The sequence below is a fragment of the Staurois parvus genome, unplaced genomic scaffold, assembly GCF_062004578.1.
Source record: "Staurois parvus isolate SC_StPar_1 unplaced genomic scaffold, SC_StPar_1.0 ptg002751l, whole genome shotgun sequence".
In the NCBI taxonomy this organism is placed as follows: Eukaryota; Metazoa; Chordata; class Amphibia; order Anura; family Ranidae; genus Staurois; species Staurois parvus.
This window is the reverse complement of record NW_028320547.1, coordinates 364164-380645: the sequence shown is the minus strand read 5'-3', so window position 1 is coordinate 380645 and position 16482 is coordinate 364164. Positions and strand designations below refer to the sequence as shown.

The 16482-nt window shown below is 52.0% G+C and overlaps 1 protein-coding gene across 1 annotated transcript in view; it reads right to left on the bottom strand.

Moving 5' to 3' along the window:
• ADGRA2 (adhesion G protein-coupled receptor A2) overlaps nt 1-16482 on the bottom strand; it is a 311196-nt gene that overhangs the window by 10901 nt on the left and 283813 nt on the right. Inside the window, exons 12-15 of the mRNA XM_089666521.1 lie at nt 12545-12763; nt 11386-11575; nt 6805-7013; nt 6556-6683 (exon numbers count right to left, since the gene is read on the bottom strand). Coding sequence (XP_089522647.1) covers nt 6556-6683; nt 6805-7013; nt 11386-11575; nt 12545-12763 — 746 coding nt within the window. The remainder of the gene's footprint in view (nt 1-6555; nt 6684-6804; nt 7014-11385; nt 11576-12544; nt 12764-16482) is intronic.

The following is a 16482-nucleotide window of genomic DNA, read 5'->3' as shown; positions in this document are numbered from 1 at the left end:
TCAGTGGGAGGAATAGTGCCCCATCATTGGTGTCAGTGGGAGGAATAGTGCCCCATCATTGGTATCAGTGGGAGGAATAGTGCCCCATCATTGGTGTCAGTGGGAGGAATAGTGCTCCATCATTGGTGTCAGTGGGAGGAATAGTGCCCCATCATTGGTATCAGTGGGAGGAATAGTGCCCCATCATTGGTGTCAGTGGGAGGAATAGTGCCCCCTCATTGGTGTCAGTGGGAGGAATAGTGCCCCATCATTGGTGTCAGTGGGAGGAATAGTGCCCCATCATTGGTATCAATAGGAGGAATAGTGCCCCATCATTGGTGTCAGTGGGAGGAATAGTACCCCAACAATGGTGTCAGTGGGAGGAATAGTGCCCCATCATTGGTGTCAGTGGGAGGAATATTGCCCCATCATTGGTGTCAGTGGGAGGAATAGTGCCCCATCATTGGTGTCAGTGGGAGGAATATTGCCCCATCATTGATGTCAGTGGGAGGAATATTGCCCCATCATTGATGTCAGTGGGAGGAATAGTGCCCCATCATTGGTATCAATAGAAGGAATAGTGCCCCATCATTGGTGTCAGTGGGAGGAATAGTACCCCAACATTGGTGTCAGTGGGAGGAATAGTGCCCCATCATTGGTGTCAGTGGGAGGAATATTGCCCCATCATTGGTGTCAGTGGGAGGAATAGTGCTCCATCATTGGTGTCAGTGGGAGGAATATTGCCCCATCATTGATGTCAGTGGGAGGAATAGTGCACCATCATTGGTGTCAGTGGGAGGAATATTGCCCCATCATTGGTGTCAGTGGGAGGAATAGTGCCCCATCATTGGTGTCAGTGGGGGGAATAGTGCCCCATCATTGGTGTCAGTGGGAGGAATAGTGCCCCATCATTGGTGTCAGTGGGAGGAATAGTGCCCCATCATTGGTGTCAGTGGGAGGAATAGTGCCCCATCATTGGTGTCAGTGGGAGGAATAGTGTCCCATCATTGGTATCAGTGGGAGGAATAGTACCCCATCATTGGTGTCAGTGGGAGGAATAGTGCTCCATCATTGGTGTCAGTGGGAGGAATAGTGCCCCATCATTGGTGTCAGTGGGAGGAATAGTGCCCCATCATTGGTGTCAGTGGGAGGAATAGTGCTCCATCATTGGTGTCAGTGGGAGGAATAGTGCCCCATCATTGGTGTCAGTGGGAGGAATAGTGCCCCATCATTGGTATCAGTGGGAGGAATAGTGCTCCATCATTGGTGTCAGTGGGAGGAACAGTGCCCCATCATTGGTGTCAGTGGGAGGAACAGTACCCCAACATTGGTGTCAGTGGGAGGAATAATGCCCCATCGTTGGTGTCAGTGGGAGGAATAGTGCCCCATCATTGGTGTCAGTGGGAGGAATAGTACCCCAACATTGGTGTCAGTGGGAGGAATAGTGCCCCATCATTGGTGTCAGTGGGAGGAATATTGCCCCATCATTGGTGTCAGTGGGAGGAATAGTGCCCCATCATTGGTGTCAGTGGGAGGAATAGTGCTCCATCATTGGTGTCAGTGGGAGGAATATTGCCCCATCATTGATGTCAGTGGGAAGAATAGTGCCACGTCATTGGTGTCAGTGGGAGGAATAGTGTCCCATCACTGATGTCAATGGGAGGAATAGTGCTCCATCATTGGTGTCAGTGGGAGGAATATTGCCCCATCATTGGTGTCAGTGGGAGGAATAGTGCCCCATCATTGGTGTCAGTGGGGGGAATAGTGCCCCATCATTGGTGTCAGTGGGAGGAATAGTGCCCCATCATTGGTGTCAGTGGGAGGAATAGTGCCCCATCATTGGTGTCAGTGGGAGGAATAGTGCCCCATCATTGGTGTCAGTGGGAGGAATAGTGTCCCATCATTGGTATCAGTGGGAGGAATAGTGCCCCATCATTGGTGTCAGTGGGAGGAATAGTGCTCCATCATTGGTGTCAGTGGGAGGAATAGTGCCCCATCATTGGTGTCAGTGGGAGGAATAGTGCCCCATCATTGGTGTCAGTGGGAGGAATAGTGCTCCATCATTGGTGTCAGTGGGAGGAATAGTGCCCCATCATTGGTGTCAGTGGGAGGAATAGTGCCCCATCATTGGTGTCAGTGGGAGGAATAGTGCCCCATCATTGGTATCAGTGGGAGGAATAGTGCTCCATCATTGGTGTCAGTGGGAGGAACAGTGCCCCATCATTGGTGTCAGTGGGAGGAACAGTACCCCAACATTGGTGTCAGTGGGAGGAATAATGCCCCATCGTTGGTGTCAGTGGGAGGAATAGTGCCCCATCATTGGTGTCAGTGGGAGGAATAGTGCCCCATCATTGGTGTCAGTGGCAGGAATAGTGCCCCATCATTGGTGTCAGTGGGAGGAATAGTGCCCCATCATTGGTGTCAGTGGGAGGAATAGTGCCCCATCATTGGTGTCAGTGGGAGGAATAGTACCCCAACATTGGTGTCAGTGGGAGGAATAGTGCCCCATCATTGGTGTCAGTGGGAGGGATAGTGCCCCATCATTGGTGTCAGTGGGAGGGATAGTGCCCCATCATTGGTGTCAGTGGGAGGAATAGTGCCCCATTATTGGTGTCAGTGGGAGGGATAGTGCCCCATCATTGGTGTCAGTGGGAGGAATAGTGCCCCATCATTGGTGTCAGTGGGAGGAATATTGCCCCATCATTGATGTCAGTGGGAAGAATAGTGCCACGTCATTGGTGTCAGTGGGAGGAATAGTGTCCCATCACTGATGTCAATGGGAGGAATAGTGCTCCATCATTGGTGTCAGTGGGAGGAATATTGCCCCATCATTGGTGTCAGTGGGAGGAATAGTGCCCCATCATTGGTGTCAGTGGGGGGAATAGTGCCCCATCATTGGTGTCAGTGGGAGGAATAGTGCCCCATCATTGGTGTCAGTGGGAGGAATAGTGCCCCATCATTGGTGTCAGTGGGAGGAATAGTGCCCCATCATTGGTGTCAGTGGGAGGAATAGTGTCCCATCATTGGTATCAGTGGGAGGAATAGTGCCCCATCATTGGTGTCAGTGGGAGGAATAGTGCTCCATCATTGGTGTCAGTGGGAGGAATAGTGCCCCATCATTGGTGTCAGTGGGAGGAATAGTGCCCCATCATTGGTGTCAGTGGGAGGAATAGTGCTCCATCATTGGTGTCAGTGGGAGGAATAGTGCCCCATCATTGGTGTCAGTGGGAGGAATAGTGCCCCATCATTGGTGTCAGTGGGAGGAATAGTGCCCCATCATTGGTATCAGTGGGAGGAATAGTGCTCCATCATTGGTGTCAGTGGGAGGAACAGTGCCCCATCATTGGTGTCAGTGGGAGGAACAGTACCCCAACATTGGTGTCAGTGGGAGGAATAATGCCCCATCGTTGGTGTCAGTGGGAGGAATAGTGCCCCATCATTGGTGTCAGTGGGAGGAATAGTGCCCCATCATTGGTGTCAGTGGCAGGAATAGTGCCCCATCATTGGTGTCAGTGGGAGGAATAGTGCCCCATCATTGGTGTCAGTGGGAGGAATAGTGCCCCATCATTGGTGTCAGTGGGAGGAATAGTACCCCAACATTGGTGTCAGTGGGAGGAATAGTGCCCCATCATTGGTGTCAGTGGGAGGGATAGTGCCCCATCATTGGTGTCAGTGGGAGGGATAGTGCCCCATCATTGGTGTCAGTGGGAGGAATAGTGCCCCATTATTGGTGTCAGTGGGAGGGATAGTGCCCCATCATTGGTGTCAGTGGGAGGAATAGTGCCCCATCATTGGTGTCAGTGGGAGGAATAGTGCCCCATCATTGATGTCAGTGGGAAGAATAGTGCCACGTCATTGGTGTCAGTGGGAGGAATAGTGTCCCATCACTGATGTCAATGGGAGGAATAGTGCTCCATCATTGGTGTCAGTGGGAGGAATATTGCCCCATCATTGGTGTCAGTGGGAGGAATAGTGCCCCATCATTGGTGTCAGTGGGGGGAATAGTGTCCCATCATTGGTATCAGTGGGAGGAATAGTGCCCCATCATTGGTGTCAGTGGGAGGAATAGTGCCCCATCATTGGTGTCAGTGGGAGGAATAGTGCCCCATCATTGGTGTCAGTGGGAGGAATAGTGCTCCATCATTGGTGTCAGTGGGAGGAATAGTGCCCCATCATTGGTGTCAGTGGGAGGAATAGTGCCCCATCATTGGTATCAGTGGGAGGAATAGTGCTCCATCATTGGTGTCAGTGGGAGGAACAGTGCCCCATCATTGGTGTCAGTGGGAGGAACAGTACCCCAACATTGGTGTCAGTGGGAGGAATAATGCCCCATCGTTGGTGTCAGTGGGAGGAATAGTGCCCCATCATTGGTGTCAGTGGGAGGAATAGTGCCCCATCATTGGTGTCAGTGGCAGGAATAGGGCCCCATCATTGGTGTCAGTGGGAGGAATAGTGCCCCATCATTGGTGTCAGTGGGAGGAATAGTGCCCCATCATTGGTGTCAGTGGGAGGAATAGTACCCCAACATTGGTGTCAGTGGGAGGAATAGTGCCCCATCATTGGTGTCAGTGGGAGGGATAGTGCCCCATCATTGGTGTCAGTGGGAGGGATAGTGCCCCATCATTGGTGTCAGTGGGAGGGATAGTGCCCCATCATTGGTGTCAGTGGGAGGAATAGTGCCCCATCATTGGTGTCAGTGGGAGGGATAGTGCCCCATCATTGGTGTCAGTGGGAGGAATAGTGCCCCATTATTGGTATCAGTGGGAGGAATAGTGCCCCATCATTGGTGTCAGTGGGAGGAATAGTGCTCCATCATTGGTGTCAGTGGGAGGAATATTGCCCCATCATTGATGTCAGTGGGAAGAATAGTGCCACGTCATTGGTGTCAGTGGGAGGAATAGTGTCCCATCACTGATGTCAATGGGAGGAATAGTGCTCCATCATTGGTGTCAGTGGGAGGAATATTGCCCCATCATTGGTGTCAGTGGGAGGAATAGTGCCCCATCATTGGTGTCAGTGGGAGGAATAGTGCCCCATCATTGGTGTCAGTGGGAGGAATAGTGCTCCATCATTGGTGTCAGTGGGAGGAATATTGCCCCATCATTGATGTCAGTGGGAAGAATAGTGCCACGTCATTGGTGTCAGTGGGAGGAATAGTGTCCCATCACTGATGTCAATGGGAGGAATAGTGCTCCATCATTGGTGTCAGTGGGAGGAATATTGCCCCATCATTGGTGTCAGTGGGAGGAATAGTGCCCCATCATTGGTGTCAGTGGGGGGAATAGTGCCCCATCATTGGTGTCAGTGGGAGGAATAGTGTCCCATCATTGGTATCAGTGGGAGGAATAGTGCCCCATCATTGGTGTCAGTGGGAGGAATAGTGCTCCATCATTGGTGTCAGTGGGAGGAATAGTGCCCCATCATTGGTGTCAGTGGGAGGAATAGTGCCCCATCATTGGTGTCAGTGGGAGGAATAGTGCTCCATCATTGGTGTCAGTGGGAGGAATAGTGCCCCATCATTGGTGTCAGTGGGAGGAATAGTGCCCCATCATTGGTATCAGTGGGAGGAATAGTGCTCCATCATTGGTGTCAGTGGGAGGAACAGTGCCCCATCATTGGTGTCAGTGGGAGGAACAGTACCCCAACATTGGTGTCAGTGGGAGGAATAATGCCCCATCGTTGGTGTCAGTGGGAGGAATAGTGCCCCATCATTGGTGTCAGTGGGAGGAATAGTGCCCCATCATTGGTGTCAGTGGCAGGAATAGTGCCCCATCATTGGTGTCAGTGGGAGGAATAGTGCCCCATCATTGGTGTCAGTGGGAGGAATAGTGCCCCATCATTGGTGTCAGTGGGAGGAATAGTACCCCAACATTGGTGTCAGTGGGAGGAATAGTGCCCCATCATTGGTGTCAGTGGGAGGGATAGTGCTCCATCATTGGTGTCAGTGGGAGGGATAGTGCCCCATCATTGGTGTCAGTGGGAGGAATAGTGCCCCATTATTGGTGTCAGTGGGAGGAATAGTGGCCCATCATTGGTATTAGTGGGAGGAATAGTGTCCCATCATTGGTGTCAGTGGGAGGAATAGTGCCCCATCGTTGGTGTCAGTGGGAGGAATAGTGCCACATCATTTGTATCAGTGGGAGGAATAGTGTCCCATCATTGGTGTCAGTGGGAGGAATAGTGCCCCATCGTTGGTGTCAGTGGGAGGAATAGTGCCCCATCATTGGTGTCAGTGGGAGGAATAGTGTCCCATTATTGATGTCAGCAGAAGTAGTGCCCCCTTTGTTGTCAGTGGGAAGGATAGCGCCCCCATGCTGGTGTCACTGGAAGCAATGGTGCCTCTTAGTAGGGCGAATAGTGCCGCGAGGGCTGGATAAAGGCAAGCAAAGGGCCGCAGTTTGGAGACCCCTGCTGTGACCCGTCAGAAGTGGAGGGCGGTGATCAGCGCACAGTGATTATCCAGTGGGAACCCAATGTTGGGCTCTATGACGTACATTTGGTCCAATCACGGTGAATTTTATTCTACACATGCTATGTGAACTTGGTGACACCTTGGTGACACCCCACGGCACCCACCTGTGGTTGACAATGTAGGTGATGATAGTTGTGAAAAGACAGATCAGAAGCACGGCTGTGCAGGTGTAGATGACGGGATGGAGAAGCTCCGTGCCATTCTGAGTAGAGGGCGGGAAAGTGTTCAGCTCCTGTTGGGACAAAAATGCCAAAAAAAAATGAAAGCCTCATCCTCCACCATCCATCCACCATCCATCGTAACATCCATGATGGACGTCCAAACAACAACGGGGGCGGGTTGTCTTCTCTCACCGTCAGGATGGCGAAGTTGTTGAGTTGTAGGCATTGCATGCTGGTTATGTTTGTCTCCTCCGCCAACACTTGGCACCCCTCGGAGCTCCATCCTCCATACCCTTCCAAGGCTCTGAAGTTCCAGTGGGCAGGGAGCGGGTCGGACCCGTTCACCAAATGTCGGAGAGAAATCGTGACGGCATCGGTGAGGTTACTCATTTCACAACCACCTGGAGGGTAAACACATCAATCAGATTGTCTGTCTGCTTAGGACTTACAGTTGTGGCCAAAATTATTCAACCCCCACTGAAATTGAGTGTTTTGGCCAGTTTGACATTGCTTTTGATCATTCAGTCATCTTGCTTACATTTACATTAAAGAGGCACTTGTAGGTCAGACAAATATAACATAACAGTTATAATGAAATAACCACAAATGTCTTTTCTGTGCTCACAGCATTATCAGTTTTATTCAACCCCCAAGTGACATTCAATCTTAGTACTTAGTACAGCATCCTTTTACAGTTATAACAGCTTTTAAACGTGAAGCATAGCTTGACACAAGTGTCTTGCAGCGATCTACGGGTATCTTCGCCCATTCTTCATGGGCAAAGGCCTCCAGTTCAGTCACATTCTTAGGCTTGCGCACTGCAACTGCTTTCTTTAAGTCCCACCAGAGGTTCTCAATCGGATTTAAGTCTGGTGACTGCGATGGCCACTCCAAAATGTTCCAGCCTTTCCTCTGCAACCATGCTCTAGTGGACTTGGAGGTATGCTTGGGATCATTGTCCTGTTGAAAGGTCCAACGTCTCCCAAGCCTCAGGTGTGTGACGGACTGCATCACGTTTCCATCCAATATCTCCTGGTACTGAAGAGAATTCATGGTACCTTGCACACGCTGAAGCTTCCCTGTACCTGCAGAAGCAAAACAGCCCCAAAGCATGATTGACCCTCCACCATGCTTCACAGTAGGCAAGGTGTTCTTTTCATCATAGGCCTTGTTCTTCCTCCTCCAAACATAGCGTTGATCCATGGGCCCAAACAGTTCTAATTTTGTTTCATCAGTCCACAGAACACTATCCCACAACTTTTGTGGTTTGTCCACATGGCTTTTGGCATACTGCAGTCGACTCTTCTTATTCTTTGGAGACAGCAAGGGGGTACGCCTGGGAGTTCTGGCACGGAGGCCTTCATTACGCAGTGTGCGTCTTATTGTCTGGGCTGAAACTTCTGTACCCACATCTGACAAATCTTTTCTCAGTTCCTCAGCAGTCACACGGGGACTTCTCTCCACTCTACGCTTCAGGTAGCGCACAGCAGTCGAAGTCAGCATCTTCTTTCTGCCACGACCAGGTAGCGTTTCAACAGTGCCCTTTGCCTTGAATTTGCGAATGATGCTTCCTAAGGTGTCTCTTGGTATGTTTAACATCTTTGCAATCTTCTTATAGCCATTGCCCTTCCTGTGAAGAGAAATCACCTCTTCTCTTGTCTTCCTGGACCATTCTCTTGCCTTCACCATGTTTGTAACCACACCAGTAAATGTCTAGAAGGAGCTGAGTATCACAGTCATTTTAAAGCTGCCTAATTGGTGCTTATTATGCTTGATTGCTGCTCGGTGACATCCACAGGTGTTTTCAATACCTGATGGAAAGCACCTGTATGAACCTCTGTTCTTCAGAGTGGTAGTCTTTAAGGGGTTGAATAATTGTGGCAATGAAGAAACCACATAAGAACCATTTACTACTGTATTACATAAACAATTGATGTCATTTTAGTTGCATTTGGGTAGTTACAACGTCCTTGTAGGATTTGATTCTGAATACAATTCCAAATGTACACTATAGTCCCTAAACCCCTTTACAGCATTGGGGGTTGAATAATTTTGGCCACAACTGTATATATATCCAGTAGGACCGATCGGGGGAAGCTGGAGCTACGAAAACTAAAGAGAGTCAAGTAGTTGTGACTACCAACTGGGGTTCTTAAAGAGGAACGTCACTCCCCCTGTCAGGACCTGGATCACCTGCTGGTGGCACTGTGGCAGACACCAGATCCCAGTAATCAGTCTCCACCTGGTGCTGGCTGCTGGGAGGGTATTTAGTTCCTCTCTACTGCTCTCTGGTGCTTCAGTGTTTTGCTTTGCTAGCCAGATACTGCTTGACGTAAAGTTTGTTAGCTCTCACATGGATGCACTGAGCAGGCTAGATACTGAGCCATGGGGAGCAGAAAAGAACTGTCAAAAGACCTGCGTAACAAGGTAATGGAACTTTATATAGAAGGAAAAGGTAATAAAAAGATATCTAAAGCCTTGCCAGTCAGTACTGTTCAATTAATTATTAAAGTGTTACTAAACCCACAACAGTAAATTTGTATTTGCAGTAAAGCGGGCTTGTTATACTCACTATGGAACCTAAGGGGTTAATCCTCTGTATTGTGGAAAAAGAATATTTGATCCTGTCTTCTCTGATCATCCCCTTCTTCCAGTGTCTCCTAAATATCACCTGATAGAAAAGTGGCAGATATGGTGACTGCAGGGTCCGGGGAAAGCGGATTTAGTGAACGCGAGGTCTGGGGAGAGCGGATATAGTGAATGCGGGGTCCGGGGAGAGCGGATATAGTGAATGCGGGGTCCGGGGAGAGCGGATATAGTGAATGCGGGGTCCGGGGAGAGCGGATATAGTGAATGCGGGGTCCGGGGAGAGCGGATATAGTGAATGCGGGGTCCGGGGAGACGGGATATAGTGAATGCGGGGTCCGGGGAGACGGGATATAGTGAATTTGGGGTCCAGGGAGAGCGGATATAGTGAATGCGGGGTCCGGGGAGAGCGGATATAGTGAATGCGGGGTCCGGGGAGAGCGGATATAGTGAATGCGGGGTCCGGGGAGAGCGGATATAGTGAATGCGGGGTCCGGGGAGAGCGGATATAGTGAATGCGGGGTCCGGGGAGAGCGGATATAGGGAATGCGGGGTCCTGGGAGAGCGGATATAGTGAATGTGGAGTAAGGGGAGGGCGGATATAGTGAATGCGGGGTCCGGGGAGAGCGGATATAGTGAACGCGGGGTCGAGGAGAGCGGATATAATGAATGCGGGGTCCGGGGAGAGAGGATATAGTGAATGTGGAGTAAGGGGAGGGCGGATATAGTGAATGCGGGGTCCGGGGAGAGCGGATATAGTGAATGCGGGGTCCGGGGAGAGCGGATATAGTGAATGCGGGGTCCGGGGAGAGCGGATATAGTGAATGCGGGGTCCGGGGAGAGCGGATATAGGGAATGCGGGGTCCGGGGAGAGCGGATATAGTGAATGCGGGGTCCGGGGAGAGCGGATATAGGGAATGCTGGGTCCTGGGAGAGAGGATATAGTGAATGTGGAGTAAGGGGAGGGCGGATATAGTGAATGCGGGGTCCGGGGAGAGCGGATATAGTGAACGCGGGGTCGAGGAGAGCGGATATAATGAATGCGGGGTCCGGGGAGAGCGGATATAGTGAATGCGGGGTCCGGGGAGAACGGATATAGTGAATGCGGGGTCCGGTGAGAGCGGATATAGTGAATGTGGAGTAAGGGGAGGGCGGATATAGTGAATGCGGGGTCCACGGAGAGCAGATATAGTGAATGCGGGGTCCGGGGAGAGCGGGTAAAGTGAATGCGGGGTCCAGGGAGAGCGGATATAGTGAATGCGGGGTCCGGGGAGAGCGGATATAGTGAATGCGGGGTCTGGGGAGAGCGTATATAGTGAATGCGGGGTCCACGGAGAGCGGGTATAGTGAATGCGGGATCCGGGGAGAGCGGATATAGTGAATGCGGGGTCCAGGGAGAGCGGATATAATGAATGCGGGGTCCGGGGAGAGCAGATATAGTGAATGCGGGGTCCGGGGAGAGCGGATATAGTGAATGCGGGATACGGGGAGAGCGGATATAGTGAATGCGGGGTCCACGGAGAGCGGGTATAGTGAATGCGGGGTCCAGGGAGAGCGGATATAGTGAATGCGGGGTCCGGGGAGAGCGGATATAGTGAATGCGGGGTCCAGGGAGAGCGGATATAGTGAATGCGGGGTCCGGGGAGAGAGGATATAGTGAATGCGGGGTCCGGGGAGAGAGGATATAGTGAATGCGGGGTCCGGGGAGAGCGGATATAGTGAATGCAGGGTCTGGGGAGAGAGGATATAGTGAATGCGGGGTCCGGGGAGAGCGGATATAGTGAATGCGGGGTCTGGGGAGAGAGGATATAGTGAATGCGGGGTCCGGGGAGAGCGGATATAGTGAATGCAGGGTCCGGGGAGAGCGGATATAGTGAATGCGGGGTCCGGGGAGAGCGGATATAGTGAATGCGGGGTCCGGGGAGAGCGGATATAGTGAATGCAGGGTCCCCACAGCACAGCTGCACATATAGAAGCGGCGTGTATATGTGTGGGAATGCCTTGGCCACTGGCGATTGTCCACCATGACAGATTTCTGGGGGGATAGATCAGGTGGGTTGGAACTTGGATCCTGGGCTCATCTCTGGTCTGGAATCGTTAGGTTTAAGAGATGAAACCTCGCTAAGAGCAACATTCTCCCTTGGCCTTCAATCCCTTTTTTATATTTCATTCTCGCTATTTAGTTACCTGTCCCCACAAAGATGACAGGAGTGGAAATGCTTCTTCTCTTCCCATCTTCCGCCAGCCGAGAGGAATTCCCAACGCTCCTAAACAGCTTCCCATTCCTGAAGGCCAGGACCTGCAGCTTGCAGGCTGGAGATGAGGATGAAGCAAAGAGGCTGGGAGGAAGCTGGACGGAGGCCAGGGCCAGGCTGTTCTGAAAGGAAAAGGAAACTTGGTTTCATTCATGGTATGGGCTAGACAAGGATCAGGCAACGCGTTTCACATAGAACTCTGATCAATCAAATTTAGAGAAATTCCATTTTACAACCATTCGGTCAACGCTTTACAGCTTTAGTATACAATGTTATACTCCCCCAAAAATCATTCCTCACAGTGAAGTGACTTGAGTCCTGATTTTGGAAGCAAGACATACACTATCATGCCAAAAGTATTGGTTGCCGGCCTTTCCACACACATGACCTTTAATGGCCTCCCAGTCTTAGTCCGTAGGGTTCAATATTGAGTTGGCCCCGCCCTTTCCACACACATGACCTTTAATGGCCCCCCAGTCTTAGTCCGTAGGGTTCTCCTAAACCTTGTGGACGGCCTTCCCAGAAGAGTTGAAGCTGTTATAGCTGCAAAGGGCGGGGCCAACTCAATATTGAACCCTACGGACTAAGACTGGGAGGCCATTAAAGGTCATGTGTGTGGAAAGGGTGGGGCTAACTCAATATTGAACCTTACGGACTAAGACTGGGAGGCCATGAAAGGTCATGTGTGTGGAAAGGGCGGGGCCAACTCAATATTGAACCCTACGGACTAAGACTGGGAGGCCATTAAAGGTCATGCGCGAGGAAAAGGCGGGGCCAACTCAATATTGAACCCTACGGACTAAGACTGGGAGGCCATTAAAGGTCATGTGTGTGGAAAGGGCGGGGCCAACTCAATATTGAACCCTATGGACTAAGACTGGGAGGCCATTAAAGGTCATGTGTGTGGAAAGGCCGGCAGCCCAATACCTGCGGCAACATAGTGTACATTGTTACATTTTATCAAACCGAACCAATGTAACTACAGATATCCATCCCGGGAACTCTCTATAACCGGACGTGAGAGGAAGGCCACCACTATGGGACTACGGTTGGACTCGGGTTGAAGATTTGCAGTTACATTCAGCAGGTACCTTGATGTGGAAGTTTGCCAAGGAGACGTTGGTTTGCCCGGTGGTACATCGGAGCTTCAGCCTCTGGTCAGTCTGTAGGTGGGCGTCTTGCTCCTTCCTCTCTCGGTCCGGCTTGTGGCCGCCTCGCCCGCCTTCCTTCCTCTGGTAGGCTGTGCAGGTTAGTCCATCGAAGCTATTGGGCTTAATAAGGAAGGCCTCCAATGCGATGTTCCGTGTGCTCTGTCGGCATGGAGAATGAACATAATCGCATAATGAGAACCAAATCATAACCAAGAACCGGGAGATACAGAGCAACCCGCTGACATGTTCTCACCTCGCCGGGGTCCCCCACCTGATGGCTGGATTGGTTCCTCTAAACAGCTTTTACCCCGGGGTCAGAACTAAGCGTTTTCCGCAGCGTTTTGCAGAACCGCACGACAGTCCATGTAACACGATTTCCTATGGGACACGTTTACATCTCGGCGTTTTCACCCGCTGCGTTTTTTTGGAAAGAGTCAGGGACTCTTTTAAACGGAAAACGTTGCGTTTTTGGTTCTATAGACTTCAATGGAAACGCTGCAGAAAAGCATGCAGTGCGTTTTTGATGCGTTTTGCATTTTACTCCGCCTAGCAACAAGAAAAAAAAGGCAAAATGCACCAAAAAAAGTGGCAAAAACGCACTGCAGAAACGGATCCAACGCAAACTGCATAGGTGTGAACCGAGCCGTACACACTCTACTGTAACACCCCGGTACCACCGATCCGACTTTGTGTAACTTCACTGGAAGTTTCAAAGTCAGATGGTATTGCAACTTCAGGTGCGACTTGCAAGGTATCTGCGGCTTGGAAGACACAGACGTCTATGCGAGTTGCACCTAAAGCGCTACTTTAGAGATTGTTGTGGCTCCGACCAAGTCGGAATCGCACCGATATGACCGCTGTAATTGCGGACAATAGGGTGCGACTTGCCATGCGATTTGCAAGATACATGGCAATTCGAATGGACTTAAAAAACAAATGAATGAAACAAAATCAGCTCCAAAAATGAATTAAACAAATTTAATGAATGAAACTAAACAAAATTATTTAAATAAATCGAAACGAAACAAACTTTCTCGTTCTGCACAAGTCTAGTATTCATCACATTGCAGGACAACCAACGTGACTTAAAAGTGGAATCCGGCCACACACAGTGGGATTTATTCTTCAACTTCTCATATGGAAATCCTGAACAAATCCATCATCAGGACATCGATTGAGTCGGCGAATTTCCTTCAAAATTCACCCAGAGCGGCTATACAAGTGGAATCGCAGATGTAGGAAAGAAGTCTCATTACAATGTGTGCGATTTTACTGCTGCTTCTTGTATGGCCAACCATCACCCCCCCCCCCCCCCCCCCCACACCTAGCCCTTGTATATGATCCTCCATTCATTGCTTCTCCATTGTTCCCAACAGTCATGGATTGCAGACTCTGCTCCGACCCCCGGAACAGCCCAGCTCTGATCATAACCCCCCCTTCAACTCTGCTCACCCCCCCTTCTCCATCCCCCCCAACTCTGACACCCCCCTCTTCTCCATTCCCCCCAATTCTGCTCACCGCTCTCTTCTCCATCCCCACCAACTCTACTCACCCCCCACTTCTACATCCCCCCAACTCTGCTCACCCCCCCTCTCCTCCACCCCCCCCCCCCAACTCTCCTCACCCCCTCTCCTCCATCTCCCCCCAACTCTGCTCACTCCCCTCTTCTTCACCCCCCCTTCTCCATCCCTCCCCCACCTCTGCTCACCCTCCTCTTCTCCATCCCCCCCTCTTCTACATCCCCCCAACTCTACGCACACCCCTCTTCTACAACCCCTCTCTTCTCCATCCCCTCCAACTCTGCTCACCCCCCTCTCCTCCATCCCCCCTAACTCTACTCACCCCCCACTTCTACATCCCCCCAACTCTGCTCACCCCCCCTCTCCTCCATCCCCCCTAACTCTACTCACCCCCCACTTCTACATCCCCCCAACTCTGCTCACCCCCCCTCTCCTCCATCCCCCCTAACTCTACTCACCCCCCACTTCTACATCCCCCCAACTCTGCTCACCCCCCCTCTCCTCCATCCCCCCCAACTCTCCTCACCCCCCTCTCCTCCATCCCCCCCAACTCTGCTCACTCCCCTCTTCTTCACCCCCCTTCTCCATCCCTCCCCCACCTCTGCTCACCCTCCTCTTCTCCATCCCCCCCCAACTCTCCTCACCCCCTCTTCTACATCCCCCCAACTCTCCTCACCCCCCCTTCTACATCCCCCCAACTCTACGCATACCCCTCTTCTACAACCCCTCTCTTCTCCATCCCCTCCAACTCTGCTCACCCCCCTCTTCTACATCCCCCCCTCAACTCTACTCACCCCCCTCTTCTAAATCCCCCCAACTCTGCTCACCCCCCTCTCCTCCATCCTCCCCCAACTCTACTCACCCCCCTCTTCTCCACCCCCCCCAACTCTACTTACCGCCCTCTTCTACATCCCCCCAACTCTGTTCACCCCCCTCTCCTCCATCCCAACCAACTCTCCTCACCCCCCTCTTCTCCATCCCCCCAACTCTGCTCACCCCCCTCTTCTCCATCCCCCCAACTCTGCTCACCCCTCTCTTCTCCATCCCCCCAACTCTGCTCACGCCCCTCTCCTTCATCCCCCCCAACTCTCCTCACCCCCTCTTCTCCATCCCCCCCAACTCTGCTCACTCCCCTCTTCTCCATCCCCCCAACTCTGCTCACCCCCCTCTTCTCCATCCCCCCAACTCTGCTCACGCCCCTCTCCTTCATTCCCCCCAACTCTCCTCACCCCCTCTTCTCCATCCCCCCCAACTCTGCTCACTCCCCTCTTCTTCACCCCCCTTCTCCATCCCTCCCCACCTCTGCTCACTCCCCTCTTCTACATCCCCCTCTCTTCTCCATACCCCCAACTCTGCTCACCCCCCTCTTCTTCATCCCAACTCTCCTCACCCCCCTCTTCTCCATCCCCCCAACTCTGCTCACCCCCCTCTTCTCCATCCCCCCAACTCTGCTCACCCCCCCCCCCTCTTCTCCACTCCTCCAACTCTGCTCCCTGGTGGTGGGGTAAATAAGGAAGGGTGGTCTGTACTAAGAGGGGCCTGTATTGAGGACGGTCTACACTGAGGACAAAAGGGGATGGCAATTTAAACCATGCCCATTTTTTTTTGCCAGGGCTAGACCACACCCACCAATGAATGCCCCACCCCTAATTAAAATAATACTCCTATTGGACAAAAAAAGTGTCCCTAAAAAATGTTTGGGGGAATGTTGGCAACTATGCTCTTCTACTCTTTCTGGTCACCTCTGCCCTGTGCTCTCTGGAGGACGATGGATGGATGGATTGGATGAATGCCAATAACAGATCATTTCCAGGTCCTCCAATATTACGAGGCTGGCTGCCGATTGACGGATCGGGATTCCTGCACTTTGCTTTTTCTCTGACTTAGAGCAAGTTTGTAGAAGATCTGTAAACTGCAGAGCAGATGATGACATTTGGATCTCCTTCATACCGTTTCGGTAGCTGCCATACGCTCCCCTCCCCGCGTTCCTTCCCCGCGTTCTCTCCCTGTTTTCCCTCCCCGCGTTCCCTCCCCGCGTTCCTTCCCCGTGTTCCCTCCCCGCGTTCTCTCCCCGCGTTCCCTCCCCGCGTTCTCTCTTTGCGTTCCTTCCCTGCGTTCCCTCCCCGCGTTCCCTCTCTGCGTTCCTTCCCCGCGTTCTCTCCCCACGTTCCCTCCCCGCGTTCTCTCCCCGCATTCCCTCTCTGCGTTCCTTCCCCGCGTTCCCTCCCCGCGTTCCCTCTTTGCGTTCCCTCCCCGCGTTCCCTCTCTGCGTTCCCTCCTCGCGTTCCCTCCCCGCGTTCCCTCCCCGCGTTCCCTCTCTGAGTTCCTTCCCCGCGTTCTCTCCCCGTTTTCCCTCCC